The sequence below is a fragment of the Myotis brandtii genome, unplaced genomic scaffold, assembly GCF_000412655.1.
Source record: "Myotis brandtii unplaced genomic scaffold, ASM41265v1 scaffold131, whole genome shotgun sequence".
NCBI lineage: Eukaryota > Metazoa > Chordata > Mammalia > Chiroptera > Vespertilionidae > Myotis > Myotis brandtii.
Genome location: NW_005354632.1, coordinates 773,191 through 789,601, shown reverse-complemented (window position 1 = coordinate 789,601; position 16,411 = coordinate 773,191). Strand labels below are relative to the sequence as shown.

General features: G+C 52.8%; 1 protein-coding gene across 3 annotated transcripts in view; it reads right to left on the bottom strand.

Moving 5' to 3' along the window:
- Positions 1 to 16,411, bottom strand: part of IGSF3 (immunoglobulin superfamily, member 3) — an 84,817-nt gene that overhangs the window by 15,090 nt on the left and 53,316 nt on the right. Inside the window, exons 6-8 of one of the 3 annotated variants that reach the window (XM_005859950.2) lie at positions 16,187 to 16,246; positions 13,403 to 13,804; positions 10,936 to 11,340 (exon numbers count right to left, since the gene is read on the bottom strand). In XM_005859950.2, coding sequence (XP_005860012.1) covers positions 10,936 to 11,340; positions 13,403 to 13,804; positions 16,187 to 16,246 — 867 coding nt within the window. The remainder of the gene's footprint in view (positions 1 to 10,935; positions 11,341 to 13,402; positions 13,805 to 16,186; positions 16,247 to 16,411) is intronic. The other 2 variants (XM_005859951.2, XM_005859952.2) reach the window with 2 other exon arrangements.

Below are 16,411 nucleotides of genomic sequence, written 5' to 3'. Positions count from 1 at the left end.
CCCCCCCCCCCCCCCCCCCCCCCCCCGCCCGAGCCGGGCACAGTGCCTGGGCTCCAGAAAGTGCTCGGTCAGTGTTCGCTCAGAGGTGTGAGTGAGTGGGTGGGGGATACAAGCACACCAGACACCCACAGTCAGCAGGTGGCCAGGGACACTGGGGTGATCTTCCTGGGGGTGAGGGAGGGGGAGGAATGGCACCCGACAGGGAAGACTGAGGAGAAAATGACAGGCAGTGGGACAGATCAGAGCCAATGGCAGCCTCCCCTGCCCTCGCTATCCCGCTCCACATCCAGGAGGGAGGGCAGACTCGGGAGTGAATCCACCCGCTAACCAAGGTGCTCACAAGCCGCCATCTAATGAGACATATCTCAGGAAGGGAGTCTGAGATCCCACCCACTCCACTTGGCTCTGCTCCCCCCTCTCCACCATCCCCCCACCACGGAAAAACACAATTCCCAGTTCCTCTCAGGAAGCGAATAGTAGAGCCATCATCCCACCTCCACCCCTCTTCACACTTGGCCTTTCGAGACCAAACCACTCACCAGCTGAGAAAGAAACCCAGGGCCAGGCATAGACCCCGGCAGGGAGGGGAGGCCGGGCCAGGTCTGCCTAGGCTGTCCCCAGCACCCCGGCCGGTCAGTGTCTTGCTCCAGACCAAGGCCTGCGCCCACGGGTCATCCCGGGCCTCCCTGGGCAGTGCTGGCCGCACAGGCTGGGAGTGCACAGGCAGCATCAAGGCCTGAGTCCCACGTGCCAAGGCACCTGCAACCTTCGAAGGCCGCAGGCTGTCACTGGGCAGCCTGGCCACACACCGACAACCCTTCTGAATGGCCGAGAAGATTCCGCAAGCTGAGGTGCCTAGCGCTGTGCCCACAAGAGCAGCTCGAAGGGCACATCTCAGTGGAGGACACACCTGGTAAATCAGGCAACACTCTGCACAAAGGGCTGCTGAACTCACACGCCTGCAGGCCTGCTGAGCCATCAGGGGCACCCCTCGCAGGGACACGAAAGAAATCCCACACCCCACCCTTTCGCTTCCTCTTTTCTATGATCAAGCCCAGTCTCCTGCCTGATCCCTTCTTCAAACACAATCACCTCCGGGGCACACTGGGCCCAGGGCGGGGCTTACCAGTAAGCTCCCCTGCTCTGCAAACTCATTCATATTAGCTTGCCAGTCGACTTTCCAGGTCTGGTTCCTACAATACTTGAAACAACTAGCCCTTTCCATTGCTTTCCAACCCAGCTCACCCAATTGCATGCAAATGTATCTATGTCGGTGCACACGACACTCCCTGCATCATCTGGTCTTTGGCCAAAAACACTGGGTTGCTCAGTGTAGGGCAGAAGGCACTTTAAAATGTATTATTAATTGGGGCCAGATTATTTTTGCAACTGTTAGTTTCTAAGGAAACCTCAATTGCTATAGTAACTGCATATGTTAAACCGGAACCCTATGACTAAACTTCAATTCGGTCACATGGTCCCTGAGGACAAGAATCCAAGGAACTGTTTCAAAGCATTTCCATTTTTATTTTCCTTCTCGTGTCAAAATATTATGAAGTGCCCTAACTGGTTTGGCTCAGTGGGTAGAGGGTCAGCCTGCGGACTGAAGGGTTCCGGGTTTGATTCCGGTCAAGGGCACATGCCTGGGTTGCGGGATTAATCCCCATTAGGGGACATGCAGGAGGCAGCCAATCAATGACTCTCTCTCATCATTGATGTTTCAATCTCTCCCTCTCCCTTCCTCCCTGAAATCAATAAAGATACATATATTTAAAAAAAACAAATTTATTAAAAAAAATATTGTGAAAAAAAAAATACTGTGAAGTGCAGAAAAGCCTGAAAGAGGGGCGTTTTAGAGAAGTGGTGCACACCTGGCAGGTGGGCGAGGCGTCAGCTCCTCCTCCAGGCTCCGAAGTTCCTCCCACACCCCAAGGTCAGAAAGGACCTTTCCGGAAGCGCAGAGGAGCCTGCAGCCTCCGTGACTAATGAGGCAGCTCTCGCGCGTCCTGCCGGCGCTGCCCTGGCCCTGTGCAGCCGGTCTGTGTCACCTGCCTCCAGAGTTAGGGGAGCCCAGCCCCCGAGGTCTGCAGGTATTTCTTCTGCAAGATCAGAACCAGCCTGGTACCTACCTCATGTCTTAGGAGTGTGTGCAGATTAATCAGCAATGGTCTCTAGAAAGAGATGAGCACAGGGCCTGGTATGGAACACACACCATCCATTTCTCTATGCCCGTTTCTTGTTGGTCGCTGGGCTCAGTCCCATGTTCAAAGCACAGCGTTCGATTGAGAACTGTCAATCGTAAGTGACACACATCCTATGAAAACTGCTGCCCATGGACCAGCAGCATCGGCATCACCGGACAGCTGGTTAGAAATGCAGACTGGCAGGCCCCGAATCAAGACCCCCAGGTGGCTCACACACTTTACAGCCCGAGGACCTGAGGACATGGCAGTGGAGTGAGTGGGCTCAGGGAGGCTGAGGACTGAGGCTTGGTTAGCCCCACGGTGAACCAGCAGGACAGGCAGAGGGAGGCCAGAGAGGCTCAGCGAGGCCCCTCCTGCGGGCACACACTCAGCTCATCACTTAGCAGAATGCCCTCGAGGTCCATCCACGCTGTCGCCAATGGCAAGATCTCGTTCTTTTTTATGACTGAGTCATATTCCATTATGTACAGGTACCACATCTTCTCTCATCAATTCATCTATCAATGACACTTAGGCTGCTTTCACATCTTGGCTATGCTATATATAAAGAGGTAATATGCAAATTGACCCTCACTCCGTCATGCCATCACAAGATGGCTGCACCCACAGTGGAGGTGGGGTTCCCGTAACGAGCTGTAACGAGTGATCAGCAGGGACCTGAGGCTGTGTGGCACCGGGCCGGGGCGGGGGACCTCAAGCCATGTCCTCAGCCTGGTGGGGCTTGACATGGTGGGGCCAGCTGGGTCTGCATCTCGCCCAATGGGGGTGGGGCCAGCCGGGTCTGGGTCTCGCGTGATTTTGAGGTGCGGGTGAGCGGGGATTTGACTCTGGGTCCCATGGCATGCCCCAGACTCTGACAGGAGGAAGATTTTCATATACATTTTACTAATTTTCTTTCATCTCCAACACTTCTATTATAGAGAAAGGGCAAATAGCAATATTAAAATATTTCCTCTAATTAATTCTCTTTTAATGTGCATGAATTTCGTGCACCAGGCCACTAGTTGTAAGTAATGCAATGAACACAGGGGTAGAAATCAGTGTTTTTGTTTTCTTTGGATACATACCCAGAAATGAAATTGCTGGATCGAATGGCAGCTCTATTTTTAATTTTGTGTGTGGAATCTCCACAGCTTTCCATCGTGGCTGTGCTAATTTACAATCCCACCAACAGTGTGCGAGGGTTCCCTTTTCTCCACAGCCTCCCCAATACTTGTTATTTATTGACATAGTTAATTTTCTGAAGGCCTTCTCGTTCCTACTAAATTATAAGCATCTGAAGGGCAAAGACTATGACCCAATCATCTGCTACTCAATTTAATAAACGGATGACTGAATAAATATGTAAGTAATCTTTTCTTGGAGGTATGGGAATGTAAAGGAAAGGGACAAGAGGGAGAGACTGTGACAGGAGGGAGAGACCTTTTCAAAAAGTATGTAACGTCGGAGCTGGGCCCTGAAAAACAAGTGAGTAGGTCCCCAGGCAGAGGAGGAGCGTGCCAGGGCATCCCCGAGAGAGGGGACAGGTGAGCCAAGGTGAGTCCTCTGTGCACCGTGTTCAGGGCACAGCACGTGGCCACGTGCAGAGGACTGGCTGCGAGCACAGAATCACCCATGCCACAGGTAGGGCCTTGGACCCGCGCTGTCACCAGCTCTCCAGGTGGTTCCGATGCACACTAAGTTTGAGAACCAGGGTGTGATGGTGAGGTGGCTAAGAGGAACTCTGGACACGGCAGTGTCCATACAGCGGTGGGAGCAGGAGCCGGAGGCAGTGGGGGAGGGGAGGTGGGCAGTGAGGGAGAGAAGGAAGACTGTTCTGTGTTACAGGTCTGTAACGTCGTCAGTGATGTTAGGGATGGAGGGGATCGGTGGGTGGCTGGACAGCAGAGGTGTTTCCAATTGAGGGCAGCAAGTCCGCCAAGAGCTGGGAGACAATGAAGGGAGAGCTACTGGGGGAGCGTGTGTGTGCCCCACCCACTCGGGGAAGGAGGTGGCAAAGGCCCCTGCCAGTCTAGCAGGTCCCACACTTAGAGTCCACATCCTTCTTTCTCCCCGCGGTCACGCCCTGTTTAAGGCCCCAATCACCTCTTTTTCAGACCTTACACTTGCCCTGCATACCAGCGTCCCTGCCTCCAGCCCAGCCTCCGAGGGGAGAGCTTCTGAAGCTGCCAACCGCCAACCGCCAACCAGGGCCTGTCCCTTCCAGCTGAGGCCGCCTGCTGCTCGCCGCCAGGGTCATCACGGACACCTGCGGGCAGGGCAGCCTTTGGTCGGCAGGGATGCAATGGACTGGAGCCGGCGTAGATGTAAACCCGTATCTGGATGACCCCATGCAACTTGTCTCGTCTTCCTGTCCTGCGTGACTGTCAAATGACATTCATGTGGGTGAAACCGGTCTCTGAGCCTGGGACCCGCTTTCACTTTACCATCCACACCTGGTTTTGTGTAGTTTTAGTGTCTGTCAGTGGATGAAGGGAGGTTCCTCTCTGCTCTGTTCAGCACTGTAAGCTGTGCAGGATTTCCGAACCCCCGTCCGTGACGTGGGGAGAGGCTAGCAGCACCTCTGCCCCGCTGCTGCCCCCTGACCCCCGCATCCCCCCGGGTGCTGCGCCTCCTCACTCGGCCGCCCCTGAACAAGGACAAGTTAAAGCCATTATTTTAACATTAGCTGCTTTTTTTAAAGACCCCTCCTTTATCCACAATTAGGGCACTGTAACAACTTTTAAAGGTTATGTGAGTAGAAATGTTACACCATCCATGAATTTCATTGTAGAGTAGTAAAGGGACTATTACACACTGTTAGTCAGAGAATACAATCTGAGTATGATGTAAAGTGCTAATTGCTCAGTTTAGAACATTTGTATTTAACAAACTTATATAATTCTATGTGAGCTGTATTGTAAGCACTTTCTAAATATTAACGATTTGGTTTGCACCAGTCCTATGAAGCAAATATTGTTATCCCCAATTTTATAAAAACACTTGCTCACGGCCACACCACCGATAAGTGGTCGAGTGGGATTCGAGCCCAGGCTGGTCTGTCCTGGCTTTTAACCATCATGTATGGTGACCGTCTGTGCTTCCCAGTACAAAAGGGGCTCCCTGGCCCTTGTCAACTGCCTGGGATGAGCCCTCCCCCACCCCATGCTTCAGTCATATCAAAACATGCATGCTGCTTGTTCTTTATCCACACTCTGTGCGCCCGCCTCCAGGGAAGCCCCTTCCCTCCTCAGGCCTAATGCCCACCCCCTAGGCCGGCTCCACTACCACCCCTGAAACTCCTCCTTTCCCAGGAGAGCGCACAAGGCAGGAACTGGGACACATCCATCTCTGCAGCCCCAGCACCCAGCAGGGAGATTGGCATAGTAGGTGCTCAAACCTGCTTGTGGAAGGCACTGAGAGGGAGGAGCAAGGAGGCCATAACAAGCCTAACATAACAATGTGGCTCAGGGATTGAATGTTGACCTATGAACCAGGAGGTCCCAGTTCGATTCCCGGTCAGGACACATGCCCAGGTTGCCGGCTCAATCCCCAGTAGGGGGCGTGCAGGCGGCAGCTGATCAATGATTCTCTCTCATCACTGATGTTTCTATCTCTTTCTCTCCCTTTCCCTTCCTCTCTGAAATCAATAAAAATATATATTTTTTTAAAAAAGGAGAAAGTAACAAAAGTCTGGAAGTGGAAACAGCTAATTAGGAGTAACCCAGACATGCCCTGTCTGCAGACAGAGCAGGACCCCAGCTCAGTGACTCCAAACAGATGCACCTGGAGTCGCCATGACAATGAGGCCCGTGGCGCCTTCAGGGCTCTCGCCCTCATGCTCACTCCACCTCTGAGCACCCAGCGGGCAGCAGCCACATGCACACGGGGTAGGAGAACCGCAGGTTCTCCCAAAAGAAAGCAGGGGTAATCCCTCTGAGGGATGAGGCAGCCTGCCACCTACTAACTGTGTGACAAGGAGAGCCACTGTCACGTGCCCTGGACTCACAGACGTCGAAGAAAAAGCCCCCAGCATTCCCAGTCTGCTAGGTCAGCAGTAAGAAATGCAGAAAACAGACTTGGCAGCATCCCGAACGTATTAAATATTCATCCTGACCGCCCATCAGTAAAATCCCAGCAGAATACACCCTGACAAGTGGGCCTTCCAGACCGGAGGCTGTACTCCGGGAGGCTTGGTTATTGCTTTGTCGATTTTAATGTGCAGTATTTAATAGCCAGACCCAGGCATGGTCGTAAACATCTGGAAAATGAATGCTGACATTTCCTTTATTGCTTCTGTATTTAGGAATGTGCAATTGGGGGGATGGGGGGGGGAGCTGATGCTAAAGAAAATCAGAAGAAAGCAAAGCAATGCTTCAAAATTAAAAGAGAACAGGATTGACTAAGAACTAAGAATCGAGTATGTTGAACCGGCTTCAAGTCCTGCCTTAAATGCCCCTTGGGATCACACTCTGCTGTCCATGGGAGTGAAGCTGAGCACAACCCACAACAGAATGGGAGCGAGGCATTCCTGGAAGATGTCCTGGGGGATGTGCGCTCCGAACCAGAAGCACGCATGCAGAATGGTCAATAACAGACCCACAACAAATGGATGGGGGTGCCATCCAGCCAGAGATCATGATGAATCAGGTCCCTGTGATGCAGCCAGCTCAGCAGGTGGCTCTGGCCAGGGCTAGCCTGGGCACAGACCACAGGGAGCCTTCGTGGGAGCGGATGGCGTCAGCAGTGGAAGGCGGATAAATGGACCATTGGGCCAACGGTCCCTCGGTTCCTACTTAATTCTTTTGGAATAAGAATATGCAACAAAATATTCTGAAAGAGGGGGGTGGGCAGGCAGTGGGGGGACCTTCCTATGGAAGACACCAGACTAGGGATAAGGATCCATGTTTTGAGGGGGAAGGTATAGAGGGAGAGCAGAAAGAAGGGAAGCCAGCACTGGCTCTGAGCTCAGGTGTGCCCAAGTCTTAGAGCCATCTTGTGGCAGAAATTAGAAGAAACAGAGGGAGGCACAAATTAAACTCCTACACCGACACCATTGGCAAGCTGCGCCTCAAGGAACCTCTATGGGTACCCTGTGACCTCAACTTAAAAAAAACAAATTTAAATGTTTGTGAAAGGAGATCAGGAAATTAGGGGTGGTAAACCAGACAGAATAGAAATTGAAGAAAAGTACATGGTACCCAAAAAGGTTCCTGAGAAGATTAAAAAAAAGATGTCTACTCTAGAAAATACCTTAATACTGTATAATAAAATTAAGAGCTTGGACCTGGCCGGTTTGGCTCAGTGGATAGAGCATTGGCCCCCAGACTGAAGGGTCCCAGGTCTGATTCCGGTCAAGGGCACTGGGCCCCGGACTGAAGGGGCCTTAGTTGCAGGTTCCATCCCCTACCCTGGTTGCTGCGTATGTGGGAGGCAACCAATTGATGCTTCTCTCCCTCTGTCTCTCCCCATCCCTTCCACTCTCTCTAAAACATCAATGGAAAAAATATCCATGGGTGAGGACGAACAAAAAAAAATAAGAGCTTGGACTCTGGAGCCAGACTGCCCGTCTGGATGTGAATCTTGCCTCTGACTGCGGATCACTGGGTAACTTAATCAACCCCTGTGTCAGTGTCCGCATCTACAAAGGGGGGAAACAGCACCCCTCATGGCATTGCATGGGTAAGTGAGGTTTCACAGGTAAGGACTTCGGGATGGCGATGGCACATAAGAAATGCAGAGGAAGTGTTAGCTGCTATTGTTGGACCAGGCCTAGGACTCCGCACGTCAGGCATCTATAGAAAGTGCCTTCTGTAAATGAGACTGCTACAGGACGCAGAGGAGTAATTTCTGATGACACAGCCTTAAGGTCAAAGTCCCCTTTTATACCAACTGCTTTTTACTCAGGCACACCTGCGTTCCCGTCCCACCTTCCCACTGACTATTTCTTGGACTTCAGCAAGCCTCCCTGAGCCTCAGTTACTCCCTTATAAATGGGAAAGCAACAGCCCTGGCCAGCGTGGCTCGGTGGTTGAGCGTCAACCTATGAACCAGGAGGTCACAGTTCGATTCCTGGTCAGGGCACATGCCTGGGTTGCAGGCTCCATCACCGGTAGGGGGCATGCAGGAGGCAGCTGATCAATGATTCTCTCTCTCCCCACCGTGTTCCTCTCTGAAATCAATAAAAAATATATTAAAATATAAATAAATGGAAAATCAGCGCCTTCCTCCCGGGGTGCAGTGAAGATGAAGGAGGTTATAGTCACCACGTGTCTACATGGTCTCGGGCGCAGTCAGCCTCTGTACTTTTCCACTTCTGTGTCCCCCAAATAAGAGCTCCAGGGCCAACCAGAGTGTGTGTGGGGGCGGGGAGGAGCAAACACAAACACGAGGCTCCCTGGAACATATTAAGTGCTAAGTGCATCAATATTTCATAAAGGGGAGACAGTAACACTTAAGGGATGCGCTCTCCCGGTGCCTCAGCCACTCCCGGGAGTGTGGGGACGGGGCGCCGACTCGCTCCCCGTGGCCTCCCCAGGGCCCCGAGAGGCATAACTGGGCACCTCTGGGCACGGGCCTCACCACACACAGCCCAGCACGATGACACTGCACACTTTATAGCGAGAACACAAATGACTCAACCTAAGCCACACCCAACACAGACAGTCCTCGGAGCAGATCCTCAGCTTCCAGCCACTTCCCAGGAGGCACTGAAAAGGTACCATGGAAAGTGGAGGTATCTGGGCATCAGAGACCCGGGTTCCAAGCTCAGTTCCAATGCCAGGCTCCCACGTACCAGCCTGGCCTGCCCCCCTTGAGGCTCCTTACACCTGGCGCCTCGGTTTCCTCCTGGGGAGACCATCCTGGGGAAACAAGTATCTCCACGCTTTCACTGGTGGATGGAATGAAAAGAAAACAGAAGTACTGAGCACACAGCCTGGCACCCATTTTTGTCCCTTATCTCCTTCAGTAACACCATCAATTGATCAGAATCGAAATAACTTGAACCTTCAATAAATTAATTCCTTATTCTTCCCTTATAAGCTCCAGCCTCAGATTCCCAGGAGCAACAGAAAGCAGCAAATATTAGGGATTTGTGCAAAAAGGCAGCGTCAGGCAAGGTGTGGGGTGGGCGATTCCCTGCCTTTGAGGGCGGCAGAACCATGTGCCTGCGCTACAGCTCACACGCCCGCCCCGGGGGCCAGGAGACCATACGAGAGGCAATTACTATCTCAAAGTCACTCAGTAAGGCAGGCGAGTGCGTCCCTGAGCACTTCCCACACAAGGGCTCACAGGAAATGGGTCTTTGCTTCGCCCTCCATTAACCTGAAAACCCACTTAAGCAGAACAGCCTCTTCCCCGAGCATCTTGTCATCCAGGTTTAGGCTCTAATTGGCCAAGGATCGGCCCCTTTGTTTATACGACTCATTTGTTCCAAACTCGGGGACACAACAGACTCCTTACGGGGTTAGGAGAGGTGAAGGGTAAACTCAGACATTGCCCTCTGTAACCCCGCACTGCTGCAAACAACACTGTGACCATCTGAAGTAGCCCAGCAGACCCGGCTGGACACTGACCACGGCCGTGAGCGGAAAGAAAAATCCTTTCTGCAAGATGTTCCACCCTTCTTTGCAAAGTGGGTGGGTCAGAACATCAGAATAAAGTCTTTGCAAAGTCACCTGCCATCCACCCCCACCGTCCGCTGCATGGGTGGGTGCCCGAGCTCACCTGTTCAGGGCCCAGCTCAGAGGGAAACAGGCCTGGGCTCCACCCTCATCCAGCTTCCAATGTAGCGGCAGACCAGACAGACTCCGAGGAAACCACGGGAGTGGCATGCACTTAACCACTCCCGTGTTAGGGGAAGGGCTTGATGAAGGTGAGAGCATTCGCAGGACCCCCCAGCCCCCACCCCCAACTAGGCTCCCCAAATTCGTGCGTCCTCACCACCTACTGAGAGAGACTCAGCCCCATGGAAGAATGAAGCTCAAACTTGGCACAAGCAGACAGGCCTGGGGTCAGGAAACCAGCAGGAGAAGGGCAGGCAAGGGTGCAAATCCTGGCTCCGCCCCTCACCAGCTATGCGGCCCTGTGCTGGGCAACCTTTCCTGGGCAGCCGGGATATCTGGTAAAATTACCAGCCTAAGCGCCTAGCACAGAGCAGATGCTCAGGAGGGTCCCCCTTCCCTCCCCACTTGGGGTCCCTGGTCTGCAAACAGGGGTGGGTACCGTGTTCACACCGCTGTGGCAAGGATACAGGAGATGACATGAGACAGAGCTTCTAGCAAAACAGTCGGCCTGGACACTTTCACCAATGCCAGTGTCTCAACACACGGGTGTCCGGCCGGGACGCAGCTCTAGAGTAAAGGGATGTAAAGAGACGTGACAACTAAAAGCGATGCGTGGTCCCGGCTGGATCTGGTTAGGAGTTGGGAAAGTGTCAGTGACGTCCTGTAATCACGTGTCCTTGTTCTTAGGAGGTTCACGCTCAAGTATTTAGGAGGAAGCGTCCTGATGGCACCAACTTACCCTCAAGTGGTTCAACAACAACAAAATACCCACCGAGGGAGAAGACAAACATGGTAAGACTTTAACAACTGGCCAAGAGAAGGGGATTCATTCTTTCAACTTCCTACGGATTTGAAATTTCTCAACATCAAAAGTTGGTAAGTCAAAGCGGCCACACGGGGGGCTCAACGCACACATTTTGTTCCCTCCCGCGTCTCACCCAGCGCGAGCTCGGCCGTGCCCCTACCTGGCTGCAGCACCCTGATCTCCAGCAGGTTGGAGGTCCGCTCGGCCAGCCGAGTCCAGGAGTTGTTGTAGTTCTGCCGCCACAGCTCCGCCACACACTGGTACTTGCCCGCCTCCGTGTCGCTGGCTCGGCTTATGCTCAGGCGGACGTTGTTGCTGGACTCCACCTTCTCAATGGCCGTTCGGGTGCGGAAGCTGGAGGACCTGTCCCCCCACTGGACCCCTCCGTCCCGGGTGAAGGTCACCAGGTCGTGGAACTCGACGGTGCCCACCGGCTGGAACCGCCAGGTGACTGACACCGGGACCCGGGCCCGGTAATGGGGTTTAATGATGCACTGCAGGTCGAAGGAGTCGCTGTAGGTCACCCCCGGGGTGCGGGAGATGGCTGTGACCGCGAAGCCCGTTTCTGGAGAGAGAACAGACAGGCGCAAGCCAGGAGTCACTTGGTTCTCTCAGGGCGGGGGTGACGCGGCGATTGGGGTCCGGGCAAAAGCTAGCGGGTCAGAGCAAAGGCTCTCGGGTCTGTTTTGATGCCAGGCCAGGATTACGTTAGCTATCACGTGGAGGCACAGCCTCACAGCTCATAAGACCCCACAGAGAGAGATCGGGCAGCCCCCTTGAGCAGTATTACTGATCCCTGCTGACAATAGCCTCTCGATGACCATTCGGGCTTGGAAGCTGGAGGACCTACCTGGATTTGCAGTCCATCAGCCCCCACTGCAGGGCCGTTCCTAAAAATCTTGGGATTCCATGCTAACGCAGGAGAAAAAGCCCCAAAGCTATTCATGTGCTGTCTTTTACTTTAGGCTGAAAAGGTGACCTTACTCCAGGGAACCCTCCTGTTTTCTTCTGTGCCACACCCTTGGGCCACTATGATTATGGCTTTAAGCAGAAGTGCCCCAGGTGTGGCGAGCAGGTGAGCAGAGCCAGGCTCCTGGGGTCCCAGGTCAGAACCTCTTGGTGACCCCTGGCTGTGGGAACCACCAGACACATGTTAATCTTTGCATGAACCCATTTTACAGATAGGGAAGTAGAGGCAGAGAGAAGTTAAGTAACTTGCTCAATGTCACACAGCTAGCTAGGAAGTGTTAGAATCAAGGACAGCCTGGAACCGTAAAATTACTTCTAGAGGAACAACCCTGACTAACCAGCCCTACTCCTTGATACTCCTAACCTCACAGGACGGGAAAAGCTACCACTGTTGGACACCCGGAGCTTTCCTCACAGGTTCCATGTCCACAGGTGCCCACGGTGCTGAGCACAGGCACGGGACTGAGCTCATCAGAAAACTCAACCTCTGGATGAAGCTTCTAGAGACAGAAATCAGAGCTGTATGGGGACTGCAGAAAGCAGGCCAATCTCTGGGATAAAGCTGTTAGAAAGTAAATGGCATTCTAACCTGGGGATTAGAATGGGGGTGGCATGGAATGGAGGACTCTGTGGGGAGCAAACCCTCTCAGGGCTGCGTCTTTACTGAGGCGTATTCAGGAGCACCAGCAGCCCCGCCCGGGGGGAAGAGGCAACACAGCCTCAGGGAGTGGGACCAAGTCTCCAGGACAAGTGACGGCAGAGTCTCCTGATGACAGCAGACCAGCGAGAGGAGCTACCTTCCCAGCAAAGCAATGCCCCACACGTATCCGATTAGGCAGATACGTGTTGACGGAAGCCTCTTTAAGGACCCCATGAGGAGTCCATCTAATCTTCTTTGGTTTTAGTAAACCTCAAGGTATCTTTTAATTTCATGCTAATGAGGAAATTGCTTTCTTAAGGAGGGGCCTCAGAGCACAGGCTTTGGAAAAAATTAAGATAGATGGCTGGTTTCTTAGGTTCAGGCTGTGGGTCTGGCATTTAAAAGCTATAGCCCTGAGCAAATTAGTTAACCTGCCTCACTCAGTCTCCTTGTAAAATGAAAGTGTCTACCTCCCGGCCAGTTGCTCAGACTTAGCCCGGAGCACAGTACAGCCCGGAAGAGACCTAAGCCACAGGCTCGCCATCCTGTCTGTCCACACTCAGAATCAAGGTGATTCCCTGCCCTTGTCCGCCCTGCTCTGAACCTTTCAGGAGGGCTGGGCACTGGGCAGCACACAAGGGGCGGGGGAGAGCCTGGGGGCAGAAGAGCAGCTTCGTGGCTGTGCACCTGCTCTTCAGCAGGTTGAAGGTGGCATATCCTCTACCCGGGGCCACCATGTCCTGCTGAGTGGCCTTGGTCCTCTGGCCAGAATTCTTACAGCTTAACTCCCTCCACCCAGACCCACGAGTGGTTAAAGTCACCGTCCCCAGGGCCCCACCATGCATCACTGGTCCCTTCAGCCCTGCCCACGCTTCCATAGCGTGTTCCTTCCATTAAACCCTTTGAAGGTGCCCTCTGTTTCCTGGCAGGACGGACCGATACAGGTCAGGGGAGGGTTCCTGACCCGGGGGCAGTCTCCCCAGCGACCCTGCAGAAGGACTCCCAGACATTCACTTACCAAGAGCCGTGATCGAGACGGGGGTGCTGGCCCAGCGCTCCCCCACAACCTGCCACTCGCCATCCACGGCCCGCACCCACTCAGTCACATGGCACTCGTACTGGCCCTCGTCCTCCTTCCTGCTGTGGAAGATGCCCAGGCTGAAGGAGTTGGGCTGCACCTGTTCCATCTGCACGCCCCCGAAGTTGCTGCGCTCCCAGTAGGACGCGCCCGGCTGCACGGTGCCGTCCCGGTCCAGCCACATGATGTTGCTGCGGCGGTTCAGCCTGTCCACGAGCTGCCAGATGACGGAGAAGCGGCCCTGCGACCTGCCCGCTGTGCGGACGCTGCAGGAGAAGCGCAGGTGCTCGCCCTCGAGGACCACGCTGGCATTGCTGGCCACCTCCACGGAGATGCTGCTCTCTGGGGACAGAGAGAGAGCACAGCTGGGGCCTCGGGTCTCCACCGCGCCCTCCCCGCAGACGAGAAAGGAGGATGGGTGCAGCGTCACCCGCTGCAGGCACGGTGGGCCTTGGAGGCTGAGAGCCCTGGCCCTGGCTGGTTCTGGGCATTGCTTCCAGGATTTGGGTCTGATCACCTAGGAGCCTGTGCCGTGTACAGAGGACCAGGGTAATGAGGGTCTAAGACCTGAGGCTGGATCAGAACCTAAGAAATATAACCGCCCGGCCGGCGTGCTCAGTGGTTGAGTGTCAATCCAGGAACCAAGAGGTTGCTGGTTTGATTCCCGGCCAGGACACATGCCCAGGTTGTGGGCCCGATCCCTAGTAGGGGTGCACGCAGGAGGCAGCCAACTGATGGTGTTTCTCACCGATGTTTCCGTCTCTCTACCCCTCTCTTTTCCTCTCTCTCTAAAAATCAATTAAAAACAAATACAACAAATGCCATTAAGCTTAGGGCATAAAACAATGTATCGGGTTATTTGTTCAGAAGGGGTTCCAGGCTCTTCCATTTGGATTTCTATTAGGTTGAATGCTTTGGAAATTCCACTCCCACCCTTTGGTGCTGTGGTGGTCAAACAGAGGCTGACATCCGATCAATGAACCTCTCTCATCATTGATATTTCTATCTCCCTTCCCCCCTGAAAACAATAAAAATACATTTTTTTAAAAAGTTTGGGATAAGGAGTCCACGCCCTTCACTGCTTTGCTAACTCACTTAGCTATATGAACTCATTCAATCAAACTATTTAAACTCTACTATAGACAGGGAGAGTGTTATCTCATACAGTTTTTAAAGATTAAAAAGTAAATGAGACCACGTATATAAGTCACCTAAAACATACTAAGTTTTCAAAAACTGGTCACTGTGATCAGGATTGATTTTACTATCCCCCATAACTCTTGGTTTTTGTAAACATCATGGATATTCCAATCTACCTTAATCATGAGTATATTATTTTGTACAGTTATCTATATTGAGTTCAAAAAGCCATAATAAGTATAAAAGAACACAAAATACCATAACTAATTTGGTTCCAATTTTCTGGGCACGCCCACATTTTTAAATCAATCAACAATTTTCAATCACTCAATACAATCAAGTCCCAGATTAAGAGGCACACCCAGTGGGAAACACACCCGCACCCAGGACCATGCATTTGAATCAATCCTTGCTCCCTGGATTCCCCCACAGGCAGAAACAGGTGCAGGTGAGCGCAGAACCCCTGCGTGGACTCTGGTTAAGGTGAGTAGACCTGCTCCTCAGTCTGGGTCGGCTTGTTTTATGTGAAAAAAATAAAACAAAACCAGGTCTGCACAAGGGGACTAGGAATGCTCCCGGGAGGGCAACCTCCCCAGGAGCCATCCCAACAGACTCGGGGAGATGATAAGACTCCCGATGAGCCTGCATCCACAGCACTGGTGGCTAAAAGCAAGGGTGTGGAGGCAGGCCGCCTGGGCCCAATTCTGCAATCTTGGGTCCTTACCTAACCCCACCCAAGCTTCGAAATCTCATGTGCGAAATGGAGATACTAACAGTTCCTACTTCTCAGGGTCACGACACTGAGTGTTAGATGAGGTCGTTGCTTTTCATCTCGTCATTAATAACAACAAGATTCCTCTTTGGATTAAAGACTCATCCCCAGTGTTATCGATTCCGAGTGAGGACAACTTCAGCATGCAGGGGAAAAATCCCTCTGCGGGCCTTCATCAGAAGAACGACTTGCAGGGTGTCACCCTCGTGCCCTATTGTCACCCCAATGGACTCTCGTGTAAGCCTGGCTTGTATTGTGAGAGCTGCTGGGGGTGCGTTGTTACTCTAGCAAGCCTGGAAAACTGCACAATTAGAACATGGGGCTGTGAGAAACCACACCATTCCAGCAGCCCAGGCAAAGACAAATACAGACACTGCCCGGTTAGACTATTCACCGGTGTTGTTGGGCCTGAGAAAAGGCAGCCGACAATTTAAAACACTCTGGATTGAGTGCCAACCTGGACAGGACTCATGAGAATCCGAGGGCATGTCACAAACGAACTTTCAAACCAGGAGGCTGGTGGTATAGCATAGGCTAAGCGCAGAGCAGTGGACATGGGGTTAGAAGCAGAGATTTCTACTGCAGCGCAAGCTCAACCTCTGACGGAACTGGCTCAGCCACGGCTCTGGGCGGTGCTCTGGCTTCTTCCTTCATAGGACGAATACGATATTGGCCTCTACGGGGACTTGAGGGGGGAAGCGGGCAAGATGATAGATGCAGAAGCACTTTGAGGCTCTTGGGAGGAAAAGCGCCATTAAAGTCCAAGGTATTACCATCATTACCGACGTGATCGTTTGCTTTGGTAGACTTACCCAAGTGGCCTTGGGGCAGGATCTGGTGGTTCTGGGGGACTTTAACTACCCAGTCATCTGCTGGAAAAGCAATACAGCAGGCCACAGATCATCAAACACGTTCTTGGAAGGGGATGGGGGGAAATCTCTTAGCACAAAAGATATAGGAAGCAAACAGCGTGGCTGCCCTTCACTGGATCCTTACGACACAACAAGGAATTAGTTGCAGATTTAAAAGCAGAGAGT